Genomic DNA, 26996 nt, shown 5'->3' with positions numbered 1-26996 from the left:
CCCCATCCAGTTTTCCTCCCCTTGACGCTCGCTCTACGACACGCCCACGAACCTATGCTTGCGCGACGCGGGACAAGGCTGGCGCTCCTACTGATTGGCGTGGGCCAATCGGGTGAACCTCCTTCAGCGGAGAGCAAGACAGTGTTTGCTTTCAAAACAAAAAAGATTACGCCGGTCACTGCAGGCCATAATAAAGAATTTGGAATCATTCCACCGGCGATGCCTGATATGCCTATACATATAGCTTATATTCATATGGTTTACTGTAGTTCATTGCAATAGTCCCTCAGAAAATCGTTCCTCTTAATTAATATTTTATTTTCATATGGTAACCCACGTACCATACGCTCGTTTTACTTGAAAGTGGAAATATTACTTACATCTAATCTAGTCAATTGAAAAGTAAAAGATCCGTGTGTAACAACAAGCTGCAGACAAAAAGTATAAGGCCTTCCATAGCGACCAAAACAAGGACGAAGGCCTTTTTCGGGGGGACAGAGCCCCCCCAACGAGCAAAGCGAGTGTTGCCTGTACAGCTAGATGCTCCATACATGTTCTCCAGTCGAGGTACTTTCCTAAGCCAAGGCCCAAGAAGTTGAATGTAAGGGATTGATGAATTGTCTTAGTGAAGAGTTCTCGGGATTGCCACCACGTCAGGAACTCCATATCTGCCGATGTTTCGATGTCTGACCCGGTCATCGTCCTCAGGGCTGTGAATGTCGAGTGAGAATTCTGGCCAGCATATATACAGTCACTCTGGTGGTCAGGTGACTGCTGATTGGCTGTCGTCAGTGGCACGCTCTGATTGGCTGGCGTGATGGTTTTGCCTAGCCTTTTGTATAGTCTTGAGCACACGTTTCCAAGTGCTGCTCAAAGCATATCCGGAATCTTTATTGATGGTATTCTTGGCCAGTCTAATTTCAATAGACTCTTTTATGAGTCGATCTCAAAAGCCATTGGATCGGCAGAGCATCTTGGTGTCGTCAAACTTCACAGTATTTTTGCATTCCGTCCAATGCTCTGCGATGGCTGACTTTTCGGGCTGTCCTAGGCGGAGGTGGGATGTAACCCTCATGGCACTTGGTTAACACCAGGTGTCTTCAATCCTACTGGATCTTTTGCTTTGACAAACATGCCCTGGATCTTTTTTGGTGGTTTGTGGATGGCCTGTATGTTGAATCTCTTCAGAATTCTCGCTACTTTCCCCGACACTGAAGAGATGTATGGTAGGGCGGATCGCAAAAATCGATTTTTTTCAAATCCATCTGGCCCAATGAAAAAAAGTTGTGGGACCGATCAAAAATAAGGCCTGAAAAATTTGAGACCTGTACGTGAACCCCTGACCCTCGCTCAAATGCAATTTAGGGGGGGAGGGTCAAAATTCGAAAAATATAGTATTTTATGGTCATTTCTTATAGATTTTGCCGAGTTACTGCCCTTTTAGGGCAAAAATTTCGTGCATTTTGACGTATCTGCCACCGTTTAGCCACAAAATGCCTAATTTGAGTCCGCGTCCGCGAAGAAAATATTCCAACGCCCACGCAGCGTCGCGGATACAAGAGCCGCAGGCCGATCCCTTCCCCTCCACGCTCGCTTCTCCCCCTCCCACGCCTCTAACACAGCAAAATTCATCCCGCGCATGCTGCTAGGAGGTCGTTTATCTTTGATAATATAAATCAGAAGATGGTAGAAGGTAAAGAGCGATGCGTAGTGAGACGACTTGTCCCTTATTTGGCGCCTCGTCGGCGTTAAACAAATCGATGTTACCAACTTTCAGAGAAGTGATGAAATATTTTTAGAACTGCGCACGCAGGAAAGGAGACTACGGTCGATGAAGACGCCTCTCGAGTGGCTATGAAGGTTTGGGAACTTAGGTTATGCACTTCTATTCCGGTATTGTCCGACAGCTGTGACTAAATGGATGAATAAGGGTGAAGGCCGCCGGCGTACCCTCCCCGCTCCCCTCTCGAACGCCACAGATGCAACAAAATTCACACCAAGTGCGTCTTTCTTCGTTAGTCTTACTAACATTTGGTGTATCAGCATCGTCCAGTGAGGAACAATCACGAAGGAATTACTCAATTACCTGCTTTCCAGTCTGTATTTCTTATGTTAGTGTCATTCCTCGTCTTTTGCTGCTGTCAACAAAGTTTTGGTAAATTATTTCGCGAATCTCTCGTCCCTATGTATAACAAAATGATTATTGAAATTTAAATTTGAACTTTCATCAATAGATTTTTAAATTCCACAGCGCTAAGCTCAGATATAGCCGAAGGAACCGGAGTCTCTCTCCAATATATCATCAGCCTTTATGTCGATATTAAAATCCAGAAATTAAAAAAATCTCGGATTGGTCGCCAAACGCATCCTTGCAGAGACGCAAATTGGGTCCCTAGGTTACCCTCACAACGTTTATGTCGCAAATCCAACTCAACATAGTGCAATTAGCAAATAGACCACTGTAAGGGATGAAATACGATTTGATGCTTTCCCGGCGAATAATGTGGGTAAACTCTTTTCGGGGTTCAACAAAATTTATCCCTTAGGATGAGCCCCCAGTCGGAGCTTGAAATGTTGCCCATTATGGAAAAATTAACCCGGTGGGAATCCCGAGAAGAGTCTACCAACACTGCAAGGGATGTTGGAATTATGCTTAAAGCAAAGGGATGATGCCTCCTTTTTGGGCGGTATTCGCTTGGTACCATCATAATCAAATCCTTTTTAATTCTATGTATCTAATTTTCACTCGGAAAGGAATCGATAATCGCAGATTTTATAACTTTTGCTAATCCTCCGACGAGGGAGGCAAACCTCCAAAAGTGGGACCCTGTTTCTTCAACTAACACCACACATTCCCCTCTAAACTTGTATTGATAAGTCCTCTTCCCTTATTTCATCAGACAAGAGTATAGTCTTTCATTCCAATAAAAAAAGGCCCTTTAATGACACCTCTCTTTTCTTATTCACGGTAATTAGCATCTTTTTCTGTCTACGTAAGCAATTCTGGTACACTAGCTTTGATATATCTTACGAAGTTATGACTTTTGCGTTAGCTAAAGTTGCGGGAACGATCATTGCTGTTGCTTTTTTCTTGCATATACCTCTATCACAGGTGGCAGACGCATTTTCCCCGAAGAAGTTCCAATTTGAGGTTATAGTCCTTAATGTTTATTTCATGAGGAAAGTGGAGATATAAATCGGCTAATTTCTCGCCAGTTTAATTTTCTTCGGATGAATTGATGAAGAAAATTTTTGATACTATTTTCCCGTACAAGAATTGACGGTGATGACTCAACGCTCTCCTACGATTCCCTTTTTTCCTCAGTTGTCGAGTTTCTTTAGGGTTCAATCCAGCAGCCATCATCTTTCTTTTCGTCAGATTGTCTCTCAAAATACTTCTCATTGGGGGAACCTTATGCTCCTCCATGCACTTACACGCAAAAATATCGCATAATTTAAAATGTTCCTTTAAAATTGTTTGAGTCTTATACTTCATCAAAACCCTACTTTTGGCCTATTACGATTTTCCGTAAGTTTTAGTACTTCCTGTGGTACCGCTAAATCCATTTAGTCACATTCATAATGGAAGAGAAGCGCGTCACCATAGTTCGCACACCTTCATAGCCACACGAGAGGCGTCTTCATAGACCGTAGTCTCCTTTCCTGCGTGCGCAGTTCTAAAAATATTTCATCACTTCTCTGAAAGTTGGTAACATCGATTTGTTTAACGCCGACGAGGCGCCAAATAAGGGACAAGTCGTCTCACTACGCATCGCTCTTTACCTTCTACCATCTTCTGATTTATATTATCAAAGATAAACGACCTCCTAGCAGCATGCGCGGGATGAATTTTGCTGTGTTAGAGGCGTGGGAGGGGGAGAAGCGAGCGTGGAGGGGAAGGGATCGGCCTGCGGCTCTTGTATCCGCGACGCTGCGTGGGCGTTGGAATATTTTCTTCGCGGACGCGGACTCAAATTAGGCATTTTGTGGCTAAACGGTGGCAGATACGTCAAAATGCACGAAATTTTTGCCCTAAAAGGGCAGTAACTCGGCAAAATCTATAAGAAATGACCATAAAATACTATATTTTTCGAATTTTGACCCTCCCCCCCTAAATTGCATTTGAGCGAGGGTCAGGGGTTCACGTACAGGTCTCAAATTTTTCAGGCCTTATTTTTGATCGGTCCCACAACTTTTTTTCATTGGGCCAGATGGATTTGAAAAAAATCGATTTTTGCGATCCGCCCTAATGTATGGTAAACACGCCTTCGCAGCTCGATTGTCTTTTTCTCCATCTTCCCTCCTTGAGTTGGTCTTCGATATGGACCTTTTTAGGGCCTCGGAAATTTGTCTCTCATCGTATCCATTCTGTTGGAAGGTGCCAGGCTATCTTTGTCCAAGAGAGATACGGCTCGATTAATCAGGCTTTACTGCCATTCTCTGCGAAGGATGGTGGTGACTACGTCCATGTAAGTAAAGGTCTGTGTGGGTGGGTTTTCGGTAAACGCTGTGACCAAGAGTTCCGTCCATTCTTCTGAAAAATAAAACGTCGAGAAACTGAAGTCTAATGTTTTCTTCTATTTCCATGGCGAACTTGATGCTGCTGTGTTGACAGTCCATGTGATCAAAGACTTCAGCCAGGCTGCGTCTCCCGTGGGGCCATACCACAAAAGTATCGTCCACGTATCGAAGAAAGAGCAAAAGTTTCAAAGGAGCCGAACTCGGGGCCTTTTCCTCGAAGTCCTCCATAAAAAAGTTGGCAACGGTAGGGGAAAGAGGCCTCATCAGATTGCTCGTAGAACTCTCCATGGTATTGAAAGTACCTGGAAGTCAGCACATGGCGGAACAGCTGCACCGTACCTCCATCAAACTTCTCAGCAAGTGGTCGCAGGGTATCGTCTAGAGGTACGCGTGTAAAAAGAGACACCACGTCTAGGCTCACCAGCAAATCCGTTTCTTTAAGATTGATGCCAGCGAGTATTTTCACGAACTCAGTCGAGTTTTTGATGTGGTGCTCACAGTGATGGTGATAAATCTCTGGTGAGCTATTTTGCCAGGTTGTAACTTGGTGAGCCGATGGCGCTCATGACTGGTCATAGAAGAATTCCGTCCTTGTGAATTTCTGGTAAGCCATAGAGTCTTGGTGGAGCTGGCGCTGGTTGTCGAAGATTCCTCATCGTCTCCTCTGGTAAGCCCATCTTTCTGATGAAGGCGTTGGTCTTCCTCGTCGCGGCATCCGTAAGATCTCGTTTCAGCTTGACGTAGGCCTGGTCATGTGGAATGTCCTGTATTTAAGTGTTGTAATCCTCGGTTTGTAAGAGGACAGTGGAATTCCCCTCATCAGCAGGCAAAATGGTGATACTTCTGTTTGCACGTAGGTCTCAGATGGCGTCACGTTCTTCCTTGATGGATTGTCTGTTTCTTTAAAGTTAGCTGTGACTAGTTACGGGTGGGTGTATTTGGCAATGTAATTGAACAAAGGTTTTTGAATTGTAACTCAATGATAGATTGTTTTCAATGAACCACATGTAGATAAACAATGATTTCAGTCTTTTCAGACCAACCTCATAGGTTGATGATGTCTTCCCGCGAAATCAGCCGGGTCCATCCTGATGGGGCTGATTTCCCAAGAAGACTTCATCCACAAGATTCGCCGGGAAAGCACCCAATCCTTCAGCCTCATAGATAAGAACTAACTCCGGCAACACCCAAGACGAGGAAATTTATTTAATTAACATGCGGAGGCAATTAATTATTTTTGTTTTGCAAATAAAGTTCTTACCTCGTTGTCCTCACGAAAACCAACAACTTCTGAACGATTTCGCGAACGTGTGCCAAGGGTTTTAGGTTTTCCTCTGGTCCCCTGGGGAAATGAGAAAATTAAATTACTTTGTTTGCGTATCATAGCATAGAAGAGAGGCAAAAAAATGAAAGAAAGAGATTAATTATGATCCATTTACGATCATCAGCCTAGATGCTCACCAATCCAAAAGACAAACCTCCTGACTAGTCGACAATTCATTTATCATGTAACATTTTTTTAAAAATTAATAGTCGATAAATACAACATCCCTATTACATATTTCAATTCTTTACAGAAGGTATTTTTTTGATGAATCCATAGAAAACAATAACCAGTTAACTCAATTTCAGAGGTCAAAAAGTCATAATATGGTCTTATTTCAAAAGACTCATCACCCAAAAGGTCGTTACATTGAGGACAGGAAAAATAATAGCTTAATTTTAATTAAAGCAGAAACTTGCAAACTCCAAATTTTTCATGAAAAATTACAACCATACTTCAAACACGCAGGCCCAAAGCCAATCAACAGCAGCAAATGGCATTCACCGAGTTCATTGTTAGTCACTGCACTTATCCCTTCCTGGGAATAAGAATTAATATTGTGATGCAGATGATCCAGTTCATTGTCAGTACCCAGATAGCACCAAGTAAGAGAATTATCCGTTTGTTATGGTTTTCTTACGGAAAAAATTAATAAGCAGTTTATCCTAAGCTAAGGGACTTATATAAGGTAAGGGTAAGATTCGAGGGAAGAACAGGTAAGAAATACCGTCAAATATCCTCAGGCAATGTAAGTCGCTTCTGTTGAAGCGCCAAAGGTGACTGAACAACGTACTACACATGCTACACGGCTCATCCCGACATGAATTTAAAGCCTACCGGTGAAATTTGGCGAGTCTTTACGAGAGTTTAACAACAAATGACACATTTTCCTGTGAATAGAAAAAATTAACAACTGCAAGCGACCGTCTGGTGAAGACATAAAGCATGATACAAGTACTTCATCCTTCCGGCGGAAAGAAAAAAAATAACATTCAAGAGATCCGAACGTATAACCTAAGTAACCGCAGCTCTGTACAGTAACTAATTCACCAGGGCTACTGATGAGTGCCAGGGTCATAGTTACCAGTTTAAAATCCAATCAGGTAGAAACACTTTGCTGGTATGTGCATGAAAAACTGAAATTATTCAAGGTCCACACAATGTAACATTTATGAATTTTAATTTATGGCCTGATAACGAGATGAATACAATATATATATTATAAATTCCTTCCGGCATTTTTATATTATTCTACCTCGCTATTCTTGTGAAATTACGTATTTTTCTTACGACCATCGTTTTGCAATCAGCTCATAAATGTGAATGATTTTCAAATTATGGCTGTATGATGTCATTTCTACTCATATTAAAGAAGTGCCAAGAATGGCAAAATTATTCTTATACATAAAACCCTTAATTAATGCTCGAAATCGATGGAATAAAAACAACATTTATGGAAGTGCTGAAAGTTTGGCATCCATTTTGTCATTACTCTGGATGTTTGTCGGCCTAGCCATAAGAAATCCATAACAAGCTTACTTAATAGGCACCTTCGGTATTTCTTCTTTTCACCTTATCTCAACGGCTTATAATGTGCTAGGTGGGTAATTATACTTTCAATGCAAACGTGGATAACTTCACTTTATTGTCTCATAATTTGTGGAACGTCTCTGCAGTTTCACCAATTCGAGAAGATTAATGAAAAAGAATTGTAATTCATAATCAACTAAGCTTTGACATGCTTCGGGAACAACAACTTTTTTCATGAAAAGTATAAAGTCCAAATGTTAAAATTCAAAATAATGGAACGCTGTACTTCTCTATAAGTATTCAGACTTCTGGTTTAGCATCACGTGATTCATGCTCAAACAAAGCCACACGAGTTCATTTAGTGTGCATGACACACAAAGATGGACAATATATCGAGGAGAAGTGAACACTCACCAATTGGTCATTGTTGCTCTCTGGATTTGAGAGAGAACCACAAACAAGATGGTACGCGCAAACATTCTGAAAACATAAAAGGAGCACGAAACAAAATTAGTGTGACATAACGATGTTTCCATGACACATTTGCATGGCAGGTTTTTGCCATAGTGCATATGGTCATGTGATGTCGATGACCATAACTTCACATTGCATGAGGGTAACATTCTGTTTACTTAAACAAATATCACTAGAAGCTTAAAAAAACTGTAATAATAGAAGAATAAAGAAGAAAATTTTAAAATAATTAAAGGGTTACCTTTTATTGTTTCGATTTTAAAAGGAATATATTTTTATTTTTTAAGGTTGGATGGTTAATAATAGTATGTACCGAGATTTAATGAAATTTATAGCAATTATGGTTCATATAATTTTGATAATTCATCACAAACTCGTTCTCTACTATATGGTATTCCATGATATGTTTTCTTGGAATATCAACTTATACTTACACCACTACTTTGTTTAGATAACGCGACCCGGGTTTCGATGAGTAATCATCACCTTCAGACCCAAATTATGATGTCCTTTTCTTATTAGTGTCAACTAGCTAACGGAGGAAGAGAATGATTTTAAAAACAGACGTAAGAATAAGGAAAAAGAGGGGTAGAGATATTCATTTGTCGGATGGCTGCCCTCACTTTCAATAATTTTAAAAATTTCCAAATGCTCTCTAGATTCTTATTCACGACGGTCTTTGCAAAATTTAAAATTATCATTTAAAAATCGCTTCAATGGAAGGTGCTTAGTAAGTGTTAACCAAAATCAAATTTATCATCTCTGTTATATTTTAGGCACTTAAATGTTCTTTCTTCCTGACATCGAAGCTTCTTCCTGTCTGCCCCACATAGACACCATTGCAATCGGTGCATTTCAATTTATAAACTCAAAATCTGTCTCTTTGGTCTATCGAATCCTTGCATTTTACAAGCAGTCCTCTCAGAATGGCACTCTGAAATTTTTCAAATGACTTAAGTTACTAAAATTGTTACTTTATCTACGTTAACACATTCCTAAACAGATTCATTTGCGGGTAAGAAATAATCAGGGGAGACGAGAGTAATTGTATCATCGCGCACTTTCAGTTGTAATTCCTGCACATAGTAATTAAAATTCTCTCATAATAATCAAATACACTCGTATTTGAAATAAATTTGATGACCATAGAGAAATAAAAGTAATTTTGATTCGATACATAATCATAGTTTTTGACTTTCTAGTTATTCGTCCCACAAAATGTGGGAAATGACGTAATTAAAAGCACCGACGCTTTCGTTTCAGCGAGAGTGGAACCACTACTAGTACAAAGACCGGTTGGGAAGTTACCGCTAGACTGGAACATTGCAAGCGTTACACCCACATTTAAAAAGGGAAACAGATGTGACCAAGGCAACTCAAATGTCAAATTTCATTAACATCGACCATAGGCAAGATACTTGAGCAATATCATGACTTTCTTGGACAGACGTAACTTCCTACATGACTATCGCCATGAGCTGCTGATGCACCTCGGCCAGAGATAGGAGTGTTTCTATGTTCCAATAGTGAGAGATGAACATCATCTCGATTCTCATTACATTTTATTTGCATCATTTTACAGATTTGAACTCCTCTTTCAGCTAGTCCATTTAATTTAGGGTAAAGAGGCGAACTAATTGTTTTTAACCGTATTCCCCAATCATTTGCAAAATGTCCGAAGCAAAGAGGGTGAACACGTTCCGTGCTGATGACGTAGTGTCTACGTAATGACAGCCACTACCGAGTGGCTGATGACGTAGACGCTACGTCATGATTCCCTTTTGCGTTATATTCCGCCCTGAGCGCCAGCAACCGCTGTTAGGGTATGGGAGAGGCTTAGTCACCACTCTTCGCCTGTTTGCCGTGCGGAAATCTCTGAAAAATCTTTTTTTCGATTTTTTCTGAGTTTTTCTATTTTACCCGCTTTTGCTCTGCAAGGACGTCTTTGGGGGTGGGTTTTTACAATCTCTTTCATTATTACTTTAATTTTATAATGCAGAAAAAAGAGAAATATATTCTCACAATTGTTCATATAGCTTAAAAAAAACTTTTACAAATATTCAAAGCGAAATAAAAAAAGATCCTTTTGCAGTTGACGAGAATAGGTAAGATACTTTATTACAAGGTATTTTATCTTTCTCTATGACTGTTTACGCAATGATTTAATTGTGTTCATTTAATTGGTTTTTACATGAAAGAATACAAATACTTTTACCCTGTTGTTATTTTTATTTTTAGCGTCAACTTGTTTTTTTCCATGATAGTCGAAATACTTACAAGCATTTTATTTGGCATCCTCCCCAACAAAAAAATGCCTAAAAGAACAATTTCCACTAACCCAGTCACATGCCGCCGAACTCGAAGAAACTGATCCGGCCCGAGGATATAAAATGGGGCAATGCGTGTCCTGAGGGAAATTTACTCGATGGAAATTTTTAACCATAGAAGAATTTCCCCACTTTTTTTCCTTATTTTTCATACAAGAATTATCAAAATTTCCCGTATCACCAATAATTGAAAAGCTCTATCTTTATAAGCATTGCTTCAGAAGTCCCTTGATCAATTCATGTCAATTCTCCAAGCCCTTCAAATCAACGAGAACCTATCTACGTTCTCTGACACTAACACTCCTCTGACCGACTGATTATTCAAAATTAGCCCCATATAGACGCATTCAAGGAAACAATGGACAAAGTAGTGACTGGCTCATGTGACCTATGTTTGGAAGAGTCTATGGTTCCATGGAGAGCTAGGCTGGGATATATAATGAATATATGAGGGGAGAGCGCTACAGGTACGCAATAAAGTTGTATATGTTGACGGAAGCAAAGGGTTTGGCGCTGCAGGTCCTCCAACTTAGAAGTGTCTGGAAAAGGGCATTGGGAGAAGATGGTAAACAAATGACGGAGGATCATTTAGACTGAGGCTAATCCTTTTATATGGATAACTTTTATAACAGTGCAGCCATTCTAGATTTCATCCAAATGGGAAACCTAACTTGACGGGGACACTGAGGAGAGGCAAAAAAAGTTATTCCTCTTTTGGTGCTCTGCTACGAATTAAAGAAAGGTGTGGTGGTGGAGGCCTTTCATGAGGATAAAATCCATATCATAAGGTGGAAGGATAAGAGGGAAGTGCGGATGATCAGCGCTGAATTCAGTGCAAATAAATGAACGAATCTACGAAAAGACAAGGGTGCACGCGAAGAAAGCCTCAGGTGGTGGTTGAATATAGCAATAACAATTGTGGCATCGACCATTGGAATCGAATGATGTCCGAATTTCCCACTGAAAGGAAATCCATCAAATGGTACTAAAAATTGGGAATCCACCTATTGAAATTACTGTTGCTGAACCGTTATTTTTGATTCAAAGAAAAGTTTTGGAAAATTCCTCTCATGGACTTTCTAATTCCAATTATAGAATCTCTTATGACAATATCTGTACCTTCGATCCCTTTGAGGAGATAGTAATCCTAGCCCGCCTCAACCAAAACCAAGGGCTTATTAGGACATTTCCCTGATTATATGAAAAACACGAAAGACAGAAGAGACGAAAACAGAAGAGATGTAGGCAGTGCTTCAAGAATGTCCACCAGGATAAATCATATTATAGCCTCCCCTGCCTATCTGAGCCTCGATTGTGTCTTCACTCTTTCCAGAAGTATCACAAGAATTTGTGATGCAGAAAATTATTTACCCAGTGGGAAAAAATGATTTTTTTAATGCATACCTTTTGTATTTTATACTTCAATGTTTCTTTTTAAAAAATGTTATTATTTTACGCATAGTATTTAGTAACTGAAAAATTATTCTAATTATCCTGGTCAATTTCTGATTTGCAAGAATTCTTCGTTTATACAAATTTTCCTTTTCATTTATAAACCAATGTATATCATTAAAAAATCTTATCCAGAGGATATCATATCGTTCAGTATAATTTTTCCATCATAGGGAGCAACACTTTAGCTGGAAATATTGGTAATACTCGCAATATTTTCTTTTGAGCAATAAAACATTTAAAATCGTATTTAAATGTATCATTTCCAGATTAAAAAAATAATGTTAGCTGCATTACTATTTCCATTAGTTTTTTCCATAAAGTGATAAAGTCTGAACGGGTTTTCGCTACAGCACTGACAAAGAGCAAAGAAATATGGGAAACATGTAGGTGTGTTGCGGGAAGGTACCATAAGTTTGAGAGGATACTTGGAAAATTTTAATTTAAAATTTTTTACAAATGAAGGGTTATTTTTGGAAAAAAAAGTGTGAAAACATGTACCAGGTATCAATAAATCATAAGATAATGTCCTTAAAATAATAATAAAAAAATACAAATTTTTGCCAAAAAGTCAGCCACAGGGCATTTTCTTCAACAAACGGTCAGCACGGAATGTGTTAAAAGGCATATTGTCAAAGGTAATTACTCTTGGAATACGATGGGTTGTAAAGACTGGTTTCAGATTTTTTACAATTGTATCTGCCGTACATGATCCTAGCTACAATAATTCGATCCGGTTTAAAGAATAATCGATTACAACTAGACAAGTTTTTTCAGCAAAATTCCTTAATTCCATACCGATATTTTCGAAAGGAAATTCTGGTATTTACTGACCAATCATTGACTCTTTTACATTTGCAGGTATAAACTTTTCAAAGACACTACTCTGTCCCACATATTGTGCTATGTCTCTGTTAATTTTAGGCCAGTATAACCCTTGTCTAGGCCTGGCGTTGGTTTTTCAATTCCCATATAACCCTGATGAAGTAATTCAAGCATGTATTGTCTCAATTTTGTCTCCTGTCAAATTTCACTAACATCGATCATAGGCAAGATACTTGAGCATATCGTCGTCAGCAATATCATGACTTTCTTGGACAGACGTAACTTCCTCCATGACTGTCCGCACGGATTCCGAAAAAATAGATCATGCGAAACACAGCTCGCGCTCTTTCATAACGATGTTCTAAAATCTGGTGAATCGCAAAGACAAGTTGACGATTTATTCCTGAATTCGAACCTAGATGACGAATAATTACATCTAGTATTTCAATTATAATGTAAATAGCCTAACTTACTTATCATTAGGACTCAGTTTATCCCAATGCGTTGCCAGAAATTTCACTTTCTCCTCATGAATCCAATCCTTATCCACAGCAGTGCTGTAATAAACAAAGACAGTACATTGTATTCAACGGCAATACTTTTCTAGTGGAAGAACACTGAATTGCACCAGAATTTTCATAAAATCCCAAAGGCATTGTAATATCGCTAACAGCACAGTTTATTCTTATTTCAAGAAAATATCAGCAAGCAAATACCAATTACAAAACATTCTTATGTTTAGTAAAAGGTATGTATTGACATGCATAAAACCCTTCCAAAAATAACAAAAAAATTAAAATGAATATTATAATACCATTGAAAATACATGAAAATCAATGTCTAGTTACAACAAAAAAAACTAATAGAGGAAGGTACATTTAAAAATTCAAGTGTGCCTACTTATTTGAATAGTGTGCCTAGCCACTCAAAATATAAGGTTCAGATTTTTTATTGAAATCTGTTTCAAATCCCTCTTTAGTTTCACATTCACCGTAAAACTTACCAACTCTTGTTATCTGGTCTGTATGCCTTTTCCAAAAAAATATGTTATTGCACAAGTTGAAGCAAATATTTTCTGAAACCCACAACCTTTATAATGGCCGCTTTTACCCAATTTGGCGCATTTAACATGTGGAAATCCTTTAAAACACTACCTCACCCAAATTAATATTTATATTCCTCTCGCCATGGTTACTTATTTCTATCTGTTTATTTGTATACCCATCAACAACAGATGTTGACAATAAAGATAACCTTCCCCTAGGCTCACGTTTAAAAATCTATTTTGCAAGAGTCCCATTAGTGGCACAGTGAGGAGTTTTATGGTATTAAAACAAACACTTGCTCACAAGGGAACACAAACCTAACCCTGCTTGTCTCGCGTTCATAACAGCCTATATAAAGCCCCACCTTAAGGTTAAAACACCATTACTAGAAGCTTCGTTCGAATGTGGGTGGTACATAGGCAAAAGACATTCCGTGTACATTTCCATTGGTCTCACATATTTCCTCAAAAGAGGAGAAAATACATATATTGTTGATGTTGCTTGGAAGAAACATTGGGTTGTCATGGGTTAAATTATATATTTGTTTTATGAATGTAAAAATTTAATTGAAAACGCTACTGTTTTTGTATTCATAATTCCTACACTATAAGTAATATTTATCTTAAACATAGTTTAAGTGACTGCACTTTTTTTAGATGTTCAATATATCTCCAGTATTTTATTATTTATTTGGTGTAACATGGAAAATGAAGAATTTATATTAAGCTGTGTTAATAATAATTATTTTAAATTATGCATTGACAATTTAACCAACACCTAATTAAACACTTATGCATATTAATTATGAAATGATCTTCTTTGTAATATTTCAACTTGATTATGATATTATTATGAGGAGCGAAATAGCCATGGAGTTTGAATACTTGGTTGAACAGTGATCCCTGATAAAGTGGCACTTACTCAAGCAAAGCTTTACATTACATCACCAAGAGTGTAGTTACCACATGCATATTTCTCATTCCAATGATGTAAATTTTGCGTCCATGAGCTTACCTTGGGTTTTCGTAATCTTGTTTCAGTTCCTCCAGGATTTTAACCATGAACTCAAATACTTCATATCTGTGACAAGAGAAGACCATGCAATATTATAATAACGTTGATCATTAATGCTTAAGTAAATTAGTAATCTAAATGTAGGATTGCCTGTCAGCTATTGTCTTGTTTATTATTTTTCATTATAATAGCGTTTAAAAATTAAAGCGGACAATATTTTTTCTATTTTATGCATTTCCCGACTGTCGCCATATTTAATATCTGATGGGGGATAAAGACAGCATAAATAACGGGTTACATTGCATAATAAACTGAGTCACCTTATCTCTTTCATCTCCTGGGAAACCTTTGTGCCCAATGCACTCGTTTATTTCCTCCTCAAATGTAGCCTCCCCTTCCGCGATCGTACCGCTCACCGTGTCGCCCTCACACTTACCAAATTCCCGAACAACAACATGTTCGTCTGAAAATTTAAAAATCATGGCTTCCTTTTCTTAATGTTAATAACATCCTGCAGTTTTCCTAACAAATCTATCCCTGAAATTACTGGGCGAATTAATTCCTTAACAACCAAGCATACTAAGTCAATAATTTTGTTGCCAATCGCATGAGTAATCAACACCTGTTGGGTTATTGGAGCTGATTTCCACTAGTCGGCCCCAATCATAAACGTTTTTCCAAGGGGTAAAGTGGGCAATTCAACTTCCAAACCTTTTAATTCTTTAACCTCATCCTCAGAAATCACCGAGACCTGGCTTCCCGTGTCTACAAGAGCATACATCGAATGGTTCCATTGGAGCACTTCTATCTCTGGGCACAAATGAGGCCTCCCCTCCTCCTCATACTCAAGACTGGAGTCCTTCATAAAAGGTCAAATGGGGATTTCCACTTTTATACGCGGCGAGTTTGGGTGGGGGAAGTCGTTTGACCAAAAATCTGAGAGTTTCCCAGCTGTGGAGTTGGAAATGAAAAATCCATTTAAGGTTGGAGCACATTACCCTCGTCACGGCTCCCCGCATTCGGACCTCTCTCAACTCCCCCCGTTCTCCCGGTCTGCTTCTATCCTCAGCCTCTATCTTCTCTGCGATTCCACCAATTAAACCTTAAACCCACGGCGTGTCTGATTTCATATCGTGTTGACATTCAGGTGTGTCTCACCTGGCCTTCTTATAGGCATTTGGGATAGGCCAATACGTCCAAGCATTATTAAAAGTCTTTCAGATATAGCAACCTCAGCACTTCGGAGCAAATTCTGGGCGTAGGGTGGGAAATGTCGTATTAATAACGCCACTATCTCCTCCTCATTCTATGGCAGCTTGCAAAGTCTTATTGCGGTGATTTTTCGGGTCGCGTATTCCTGCATACTACTTCCCAGCGTCCTCCAATATATCCCAGTAATGATTTTTACAGCATTTTACCACCTGGCAACTTGGTTACAGCAGAATGGCCATAGACTAGGAAATAGTGCGGTGATGTCTCGTGCTACCTGCATCCAAGATAGCGGCGGGGTAGTGGGTGTGGTTATTGCGTATTTGGCAGAGCGAGCTAGGTATAATGCGAAGTCACATGATGCAACATAAATCCCATTCCTTGTCTGCTAAAGTGAAACTATATTTTAGCGTTATACATATAGTAGTTTACATTTTTTTACAATAATTGCAACATTTAAGCCTCACTGCCTACTGAAGTTCAATGGGTAACTTTTTCTAGCAATAAATTTGTACATGCAATTGATATAGAAGAAATAATACTACACTGCCGTTATATTCACCTTGGGAAACTCCATTTTAAATTCTCTATCAACTCCTTCAGCATGTTCAGTGTTGAGATAAAACGGTCCTTCCTGCAACAGAAAGTCAAATTAGTCATTAATTAGTATGACACCTGCACTGAATGAAATATCCTTTTATCAAGTGTTTTTGTTTCGGATATTTAACTCCATAAGCAGAGAGCAGCAGCTAACACTTCATCAAAGACTATTGTCAAGGGTATATATTGAATTCCTTCACAGGAACGAGAGATCGAGACGATATAATCCCTTTAGCCATCCAATCCCTCCTCATTGCATTAATTGTTATTTTTAAATTTACGTGATTTGAAATAATATAGTTCATATACAGAATGAATAACAACTTACAGAGTACGTGTAACAATAATAATGAAAGATGGATGATGGTTACATTACATGTCAAACAGTAGCTTAACAAAACAACAAACTAATGCGATGGCCACCATCTCAGTATTTAGCTAGTTATTCAGTTGTTTTTCACTTGATGGGAGGAAGTCAGGTCAGTAAAATGTTTACTTGTCGAAGAAAAGGGATCAATATAATTATTAATAGTTTGGATACTGGTTTGTAGGCGAATCATGGAGATCGAAACATTGTGGCGGAAAGGCCTTTAGAAAGTTATCTTTTGACTTGAATAACCTCAATATTAAAGATAATTAAGATTCCAGCTCTTTATCTGTAGTGGAAACATGGTTTTTCGACGGTGTCACCCGTTAAAATTAAATATTCTGCGTTCTTCTGGTAGCGGCATGCAGGGACACGTGAAAGACGTCACTCACGTGAATTTGGTGTCCCTACCTCGAAGGAAAGTGGCAAAAAAAAATTCCAAAAAATCTGAAAATTGTGTATTGGTGGGATGCTAACTTTACGGCGTATGTGTTATAAGTTACCCGGTATCCCGGTTAAAATTGTTCTCCTCTTTTCTACCATGGTAAGGTCTTGTAATGCCAAAAGGCATGAAGGCTTGCATATCGATGGGGAATTCAGTCAAACGCGAAAGGATAAATGCCTTCTGGGGTGTGCGGCAAAAAGTTAGCTGGACGATGCAGAAGATGACTTCAATACAAATTGGTGTACGGAAACGGCAACATCTTGTTTTGAATTAGACAGAGGCAAAAAGTGGCAGCTATATATAAAATTTCAGGACTCTAATTTAACACATAAAAACAGCCACCAAAAATATGAAATCCATATCCCTGAGTGAAGATGAATATGCCGGAGATAGTGGCAAGATGAATGCCCGGTTAAGCAAGGATCACGAAGACAAAGGAGTAAAGACGTTGAGGATCCAGCACCCAAACATACAATGCTGATAAGCTAATCCTCACCGCCATGACCGACTACAGAGCCCCTAGCTGACAAAGTAGACCAATAAGAAGTAGATATTCAATGCGGCCGCTTCAACTAATCACTTAAAATAGGGATTACCCCATTTGCCAATCAGAGAGGGATCTGAAGAAATTACTATTAGATATGGAAAAGACAATCGGCAAGTTTAGCCTCAAATTCGATGCAAAGAAAACCAAGCTATACAGTGGAACCTAGTTAAAGCGAGTACGGGCTATAGCGACACCCCCGCTATTACGAGAGATAGCCGATGCACCGTCAATTGACCCTATAATAAGCGTGTTAAAAACTTAGTTTTTACGAGGCCCTTTCGGTGTTGGCTCTCGCCATAGCGAGGGTTTCACCGCCGGAAGACTTTCATCAATACTCCTTAACCTCTGTAATTGCTAGCGATCTGTTAGAAATGAAGTTAATGGAGTGCTCAGTCTCAAATTTATGTGGTAAACTGTCGTTCGATAAATATAATGATTGGCGAAACAATGCTTTGCATGATTTTTATTCAGTGCGGCGCTTATAAATTGCTTGAATAGTTAGTCGTTATTTGAGTAAGGAAATTTAGTGATGCAAAAAAACATCGCCTTTCGTCTGGATTTATGCTTACGTTTATCGGATAGATGTTTATCTGTCGCCGCACCACTCCTGTTCCTGTATATCTGTTCGCAACAGGTATATTGGCTATTATTTGCTCCACCTCCGGTAAAGCGACAATTCGCTATAGCGAGTGTTTATAAGTGCACCGTGGGGTGTCGTAATATCGAGGTTGCACTGTATATTGGTATTTTACATATCAGATTCCGACTCGTGAGCCATTTCCAGCGAATGTTGCTGAAAGGCAGCATTTAAAGGTATACACGAAAGGTCTTGTTCCTTGATCAACTAAAATATTTACCATGGTTAATGATCGTTATGTACCGACCAGTGGATACAATTTTAAATGCTAAGGTTTCAAAGTAAAACGTAGAAAGTACGCTGAGGGAAACATGCACACAAATATGTGAAAATAACAAAGAAAGTTGGATACATTTTCCTCGGTTACGGCCGCGTTGGCTCGTTTTAGCGGACTTAACCCGCTAAGCAGTTATCCATGTCATCACCTTGGAAGCCTCCGTACCAATAGAAGTATTTTATGGAATGGAAGTCTGTCTTGTACTACAATTTAGAATATATACTTCTTCTCTCATATTTTTCCAGAAGCTTTTTTTTAATTATAGAGTAGAATTATAAACATCCAGACTCACCCATTGTTTGTTGAAGGGTGAATACTTTCCTGTCGTTCAGCCTCTGCCCCTTGGTCTCTTGTCAGGTTATTATCATCCACTACCTCCAAAGGGTGCTGATCGCTGTAAATATAAAATCATTTTCCACATTAGATGATTTCTCCTTGATTGTTTGAGTTTGCAGCTTAAAAATTATCAAAATATTTTATAATTGGACATTCAAAATAAACATACAGCTGGATAGGTCGAAAAATGACTCATTTGGAATAAAATTCACGCTGTAAGAGAAATGTTTCATTTTAATTAGTGTCCCAGGTTCTGATCTTTTACAAAATTTATCATGTTAACCACTCCCGCCAGAGACTTAAAGTTAAACATACTGCAAAAATGCAAGTGGAGAAAAATACCAGTGGTGGGGACATCACAAATAGATCGAAGAATCCCATTTTAAGAACAAACAATGAAGAGTACCACATTCAACTTTACATTAAAACAAAGTTAAAACTATCTTGCTTCATAATCTATAACACTTCTTACGTAATCTATAGCAGGCGAGTTTTTTTATGAAGAATGACAGAAACCAATCAGGTTCTCCCAAAGATGGCTGAAGGCTTAAAACTAGGGCTGTGCGAGACTCTCGACTACCCGAGAGTATCGACGGTTGAGATGAGACTTAAATTTCCCGGCATTGTCAGAGCAAGAGTCTTCACTAGTCTCGAGAAGTATTGACCCTTCGAGAAACCCGACGAGATTCTCGGGTGCTCTCAGAAGATAAAATATTATATATTTTAATTATCTCTTTTCTATACTGAGAATAATTTAGTAAAAAGATCATTCAAAGAAATGGTATATATATTGTCGTGTCCTCCCGTGGAGAGCTCGACAAGGGGCGACTCAGAATATGGATCTTGGACTAACGCTGAGGGATTCCGGACAGCGAAGGTGGTCCTCTAGGAGAGATGGTATCGGGTAGGAAATGAAAGATCTCGGGTTTGCCGCAAGAAGTGTATTTCCTTCCGTTGACTCTTGTGCCAGAGTGATCTCCTCCCTCGGCTTTTCCGGGTCAATCGTTGAAATTCCCCTTCACGGGCCTTCGGGTGCCCGACTCGCGCACTACAACTCTCGACGAAACGAATGACGAGTGACGAATCACGAATGACCTCGAGTTAATGATGCGTGCAGTTTTTAAGGCTTCCCAAATCCAACCACCCCCTCCCCCCGTGAGTTCTAGAACCTTCCACCGGTATGCCATTCTTTACTGAGAAGTGCAAACACATCGGCAATCACAAATGCGATTCCCCCTCTCAGCAAAGTCAGCACCGTACGGACATCGTGGCTCTCACTCATGAAAGTGCACAAGGACCGTCTATCCAAAAATGCATTCCTTGCCAGCAGCACAATCCGCACAGCGCCGGCATAAAGGAAAGTTCAAGAGACCCACGCAAGAAAGGTGAATAGACGAATGAACAGGACGCATAGACCGACCAAAAGAATATGTACGCATCAACAAAAAGAAAATGAAGTCAGGATTTAACAATATTCAAAACCAATTCTTGTCTAAAAAAATAATTGACACAGTTAATTTAAGAAAAATTATTTATTACTAGCCTAGCCAAAATTTACTGGTGATCATAATTTTAATTACCTTAGTTTTCATCCATAAACACTGGTAAAAGATGTGTAGTAATTCAGTGCTCCTTTTTTGTTAATTTAATACTGAATGCTTCTATTTTATTACATTACTTACAAAATAAACATTGGTGTAACCCTTTAGGATAAAGGGCTAAGACTTCTCTAGACTAGAGTAGACATCATACCATTGGAGACTATCCCCACGTGAAGAGTCATGTCCGGACAATGCTGAGAAATTCAAGTGTCATCGGGACCACCGAGACGAGACTCTCACGATCATCATTAAAAACCCTAGGTAGGATTCGATTCTCTTTCCATATGAAGTATCCTAATCCATCAAAATAACTTGTTTTAAATGTGCTGAGAAATAGCCAATAATCAAAATACACCCATTTCTCGTATACCCAAAGTACACCCATGTCTCGTATAGCGCAAATTCGATGTAGCGCAAATTCGTTCCTCGGGGAAACATTGCAAAGCAGTGTAGCCTAGTCAAAAACTTAACACTCTCATGATAAAACGTGAAATGGTGCTAAGTACACACCAAATTGCTATCATTTTACGCATATTACTATTATTGTTTGTCTCAAATCTTCTTTTTTGTTTATATATTAATCGAAATCCATTGTTGTGCAATGGCCATAAGTATTACTCGTCATTGGGTTGAAATAGCCGGCCTACCAAAGTAATTTGTCTCGTCTCCTTAACAGAATGATAATAGTTAATTTAAATCATTAATTAAGCGTGGGGCTAGTGCAAATGAGTTTTTTTTTCAGTAATACGGTTTGAGACATATTTTTGCCGTCGTAGGTTACCGGGCGATTGACTTTCAGGTAGAGGGTCTACGCTAAAGCCTTCAAGGTCATCGGTATTCACGTGGGGAGAAATGGAGCGGTGGCCGAGTTGCGCATGAATAGCATCAACACATAAAAGGGTCCGCTATAGAGTCTCAAACACAATGGCTTCGTTCCGTCCCCGCAGTCATAGGCCTTCTGCGTCTCAGGAATACAGTTCAGCAGAAGAAGGTAATTTAGATAGAGCCATACAGAGTAAAAACCAAGAGAATATGGCAAAAAATAGGAATGCGTGTAGAAAAATCAAGAATTTATCCAGAAAAACCATAAACCTAGAATAGGACTTGAGAGAGGTCAATTGCTTTGAAAATGGAGAGCGTCGAAGCGATATTGCGCGGAAGTTTAAACTCACGATGCTTTATTCTGAATAAAGACGAAGCTAAAATATCAGTGACCTCAGCCGCACCAACTTCAACCAAGCGGTCTACACATACGGAAAGTTCATGGTGAATCAGTACAAAAAGACGAAAGTGGAAATCGCTCTGAGACATTTAGTGAAAGCTCCGGTTGGTTCCAGAATTTAAACGGCAAGCAGGTATTTTCAGTGCGGCGATATCAGGTGAATCTGCAAATGCTGATAGCGCAGTCACCACAACATTTTCTGATGAACTCCAAGCTGTAATTGAAAGTGGCTCCTTTCCCCCTCAACTAGTTTTTAGTGTTGACGAGACAATATTATTTTGGAAAAAAATGCATTATCGTTCATTCATTTTCAGGGAAGGAAAACCTGGGTCAGGTTTAAAGGCATTTAAAGACTGTTTCACGTAGCTGCTAATACCTAGAAAGACATTAATTTAAAATGATTTATCTTTCATAAACTCCGCTAGCTATGAAATAGCAATTCAAAGTAGCATTTGCCTGTCATTTCGATGAGCAACAAAAGGGCCTGGGTGACAAAATAGTTGTTTTTAGACTGATTTGAAAAATCGTCAACTGCCGGCAATGCATTACGAACCCCTGAGATAGCAGATGTTAGCCTACCCGCACGACAGGAGGGAATTTCCAAAGCACGTATGATTTTTTTTAACGTGAATCAAAGTCTTTGAATGCGTGCCCACAATCTTTAAAGATACTTTCAACTATATAATTTATATAAATAAGGTATTTTAAGGCTATTTATGGGAATATAGATGTTTTAGAGGAAATTCAATACCCAAGACCTATGCTACCAGGAACGCATCCCTATCTTCCTTATGTTAAAACACTCTCGTATAACGCAAATTCGTATAGCTCAGAGACCCCAAGGAACGCATCCCTTGCCCTATAGGAGACATGGGTGTACTGGATTGAAACGTTTTCTCCATTTCGACCACCATTCATTCCTAACATGAATCACTAACTGCAGGAAGTCATCATTTCCAAGATGGATGATTTTTCTCTTTTTATCTTAGTTGCTGCTAGATGCAACACTCAAAAAATTGAGTTACTTTAGTGATGGTTGTACAGGATGGTACGAGAACTGCAAAAAATTTCTCAATCTTTGCAAGCATTACCAGGATTCCTCCTTAATGGCATCATGGACATTCTTTGCTACAAACCATAGAAAATCCCCATGTGATGGAATTGGTGGTACTGTAAAGCTTTTAGTTGCCCGAGAGAGCATCCAGAGATGTTCAGGTGATGCCTTAAATGCATCGAAGTGTATTATTTAAATAATTTTATTTAAATTAGTACTTCCATTTATCCTCTAATGCACAGTAAGAGTCTAATGTATGTTGATACCATTTTTTCCATAAACTAAACACTTAAAAAATGGGTAAATTCCATGAAAAAAGCATCATTTCACATTTATGAGCCATTTGGACTCTTTTTCCCTTCAACTGCCACAAGCCAAGTATTGTTATTAAAAAAATTGTATGAACAAGAGCCACATTCGCTAGACTACATGTTTGGTCTTAGATTTACTGACTAATATTTCAAATATATCCTCATGAAGGTATGGATACACTTATACTTATTATGTTACAGTAGTTGTCAAAAAATCCCTCTCACGGAGGCAGAAAAAAAGTAAAACCTGAAATACTCATAGCAGCAGTCAAAACACCACCATTTTCATTTCACAGTATATTGGAGCACATATTAACCTTCAATTTAAAAAATAATTGGATGAGTTAACTACTCTGCCTTTAGGTGATAATAGGGTTGTTCACCATATTTTTTTTATTTTAGAAATCGAAAGATCGTGCTTCAGAAGGAGCAATGACAATAATATTATGCTATTTTCTTCATTGTACATGTTTAGAGAAGGCTTTAAACAGTGACAAATTTTACGTTACGCCAAAAAGCCCTACTTCCATCTTGAATTGATGTGTGACGTCACAAGCCTGTAGATGCCCTACTGCAGTGTTGTTTAAGTGGCTCAGCAGGGTTATTCCACTTTTTTTCAAGATCTCCAGCGTCTGCCGCCAGATCAGTGTTCAAAGAAAATCCAAATTTATCCTTTAATATGAGTAATAATAAGCAAAATTACCCTTACTTGTACATATTTATTGCTCATCATATCATAAATAGCACTACAACGTACACATTTCACGAGTTGTCTTTTTGATACATATAATCAGTATATTCCGAATCAACTGATTCAATGAAAAACTTGACTCACAATAAATATAAAACACTAATAAAACATGATAATCGGTTTTCCAAGCACTCTGCACACGCTAAAAGAATTTGCACTCCTTGAAGTTCGAAAGATTCTCCACACCTCACTTCTCACTCATCACTAACGACTTAGAATCAGTTTACGTTATATCACATTGACATTTCGAGGACAATGAAATGAATAGGCTGTAACAAATTGCTAAACCAGTTATTGTAACATCAAAAAACTTCGAATTTCACTATTACTCTTACCCGTACTCTTACCGTAACCAAAATATGACCAAAACAAAAACAAACAACAGCGCAATGAAATTCGTGAAATGTAAACACTCGTGAATGCTCAAAATGAATAGGTAATAAAATCAAACGGAACTTAGAAGCGAACAAACGATTGAAAATTAATATGCGTTCGATGTATCCCTAAAGCACAACTAGCTCAAATATGAAACATATCCCCTTGGCAATAGTTAGATACCTTAGATCGAAATGTATAGGGTTGATTGAACTAGCATGGAAGAAATAAATAATTTCGTCGAAGCAGTTACATTCACAACTCACTTCACTCTTTACTTCATCGTCTATATGCAATCATTCACTTAGGGGTACATTAAGGGCACAAATTGGTATATTAAGGGCACAAATTGTGTTCACTTGCACTAGAGGCACAATGAAAGTTCACTGCACGTAGTATCCTAGCAAATGCAGCTATACAAAACTTTCAATTCCTGTCAACGCTACATACGTTGCCTGCCTAACTTGAAGAATGGATTTCATGTCGCCTTGATCCATCCGGAAGCTTCATGCACAACAAAGGCCATTTCAAAATAAGGAATAACCTTGGCAAATGTCCAGTCGGCATGCAGAGTACTCAGCTTGGCATCGAGCGATCGAGGGTACAGGCCAGCCGTACAGGCATGATTAATACATTACATATAATGTATTCTCCATGCGTACAGGCTTGTGTCGTCATCACCTCTATTTCAAGATGGCCGACCGTTTTTGGCGGCGTTTAAAATTGTTCGAATTTTGATTGCTAATAATTCCATCATTACTTTTTCAACGCATCTGTCATTCATCCCAATCGAAATTAAATTACATCAGAAGTGATATACATTCGTTTTTTTAGACCGTTCTGATAGGCTTGAACAACTCTATTCTGAAATTATGAAGTAATGTTTTTGAGCTCAAAAAATCGGTTAATTAACAACTGTTGACATAATTTTGGCTAACATAACAATGCAAGGGGAATAAAAGACATTGCTATGGAAGCTATGTACTTGGATAGACAAGGGGTCAAAATTTCATTCAAATATATTGTGTGGTTTCTGAGTTATGAATTTTTACCCTGTGCCCTGCACTCTGGAATTTGACTCCCACTAGCGTCACTTCTGAGCAAACATCTCAAACTTCGACTCCTCATATATTGCAAACTATGAGAGTGAGAGAGTAAATATTTTACATGGGTCATTAGATAGGTGATAGTAGCTAGTGACCAAAATTTCATTAAATTCCGAGTCGGTGGGTGCCATGCCTCGGTGAACGGACGTGGAATGACCCAGTTCTGAGTCAGCAATTCCCTCGTGCCCAAAGTGTGGGGTCTCGGTTTAACGAAAAAAGGAAGGGTAAGCTGTGACCTCATACGTACCAATCATCCTGTAAGTCTGTCTCCGAGTCCGATGCATCAGCACTCGAGGAGCAGCAACAGTGTTGCATCAATGACTCCTGCTCTTCTGTACTTGGGTCTGGATGCATTGAAATCACCTCCTCCAGGTCTTTCTGCGACGCCCGGAGAGCAAGATCTACTTTAAGCATGGTGGCAGAACTCCTGAATCAAGAGAAAAGTATTCATGTTAGCTAACAGAAGCTGAGAGCACTGTAGAATCACAAAAGGTAGTACAGTAAAACCTCTTTACATCATAATGGAGGGGACCAAAATTTGGGCAATTTGATGTATGGAGGTTCACTATAGAGAGGTTTTAGTGGAAGGCACCATTTTTTCATATCCTAGGGAAATGAAAGGTGCTACTGTCTTTTTAATCATTAAATAACTATATTTAAACATATATGCATGCATAAGTGAACATATATTTACAGTTATACATTAGGAAAAGGATTACACAAAGGTAAAGTAACTAGTTAAAGAGGCCTTTTTAGAAAATAAATTAGTTATTCGTTTTGCTTAAAATTTTTTTCAAACTCTTTCGAAATAATGTTTTCAATTGCATGAGCACTTTTTAATGTCATTTTCACTATAAATAAATCACTAGCTGTTTTCGTTAATGCCTTTTGACCTAAGAAATTATTCAATTTACTAAAAGTGTTCGGAGGAAAGTACAATAGTTTTATATTTCTCAACATAATTTCTTCATCCTCGTATTTCACTGCCTGAGTGTTTTAATTGTGCAGCCTAGATAGACAGTTTCTTATGTTTTTCCTTGGTTGTTTAAAATAGATGTCAGGGTGAATGATGGCTTTCCAAAGGTCACTGCTACATCTTCCTTCTGCCAGCCCTCGTTGATGGCTAGAGAAATAGCTAATTATGTGGTAATGTCAAGTAGTCGCCTTCTTTTATTTCTCGAATCCATCATCAGCCTATGATTAATTAAGTAATTTTTATATTTTAAGGGCAATAATTGAAAATACTCCTGATAATATCTTTTAGAGAACTGATTTATCATTCTTAAAACATGTGACTTGTTAAAAATTATAAAAATATAAATAAACATGTGACTACTGCAAAAAATAGACAAGAAATTGAGCACAATTTTGAAAATTTCATTGAATTCTCTCTCTCCAAAATATAATGCAAGTAGTGTTCCGAAGAAAAAATCTGTCAGGGGCACACAAAAATGCTAGGTCTGCGAAAGGACGTGATTTCCCGGCGAGAATGCTGGGCGAACCACTTTAGAATGCGGCGGCGACGGTAAGAAATTTCATTGCCCTACCGCATATCAGCTAATTAGCTGTCTCCTTCACCTAACATTGTCGCGCATGGATTGATGTTCGTCAGTATTGCTAGAAATTGACATCCCGGACTCCCGAT

At 38.7% G+C, this 26996-nt stretch overlaps 1 protein-coding gene across 1 annotated transcript in view; it reads right to left on the bottom strand.

Annotated features, from left to right (window-relative positions):
- LOC124170024 overlaps positions 1 to 25666 on the bottom strand; it is a 98378-nt gene extending 72712 nt beyond the window's left edge. The window contains exons 1-7 of the mRNA XM_046548709.1: positions 25599 to 25666; positions 18888 to 18989; positions 16285 to 16356; positions 14514 to 14579; positions 12927 to 13010; positions 7790 to 7855; positions 5783 to 5863 (exon numbers count right to left, since the gene is read on the bottom strand). Coding sequence (XP_046404665.1) covers positions 5783 to 5863; positions 7790 to 7855; positions 12927 to 13010; positions 14514 to 14579; positions 16285 to 16356; positions 18888 to 18989; positions 25599 to 25666 — 539 coding nt within the window. The remainder of the gene's footprint in view (positions 1 to 5782; positions 5864 to 7789; positions 7856 to 12926; positions 13011 to 14513; positions 14580 to 16284; positions 16357 to 18887; positions 18990 to 25598) is intronic.
- Between the last annotated feature and the right edge of the window lie 1330 nt (positions 25667 to 26996).

The sequence above is a fragment of the Ischnura elegans genome, chromosome 13, assembly GCF_921293095.1.
Source record: "Ischnura elegans chromosome 13, ioIscEleg1.1, whole genome shotgun sequence".
Lineage (NCBI taxonomy): Eukaryota > Metazoa > Arthropoda > Insecta > Odonata > Coenagrionidae > Ischnura > Ischnura elegans.
This window is presented reverse-complemented; position numbering and strand designations above follow the sequence as displayed.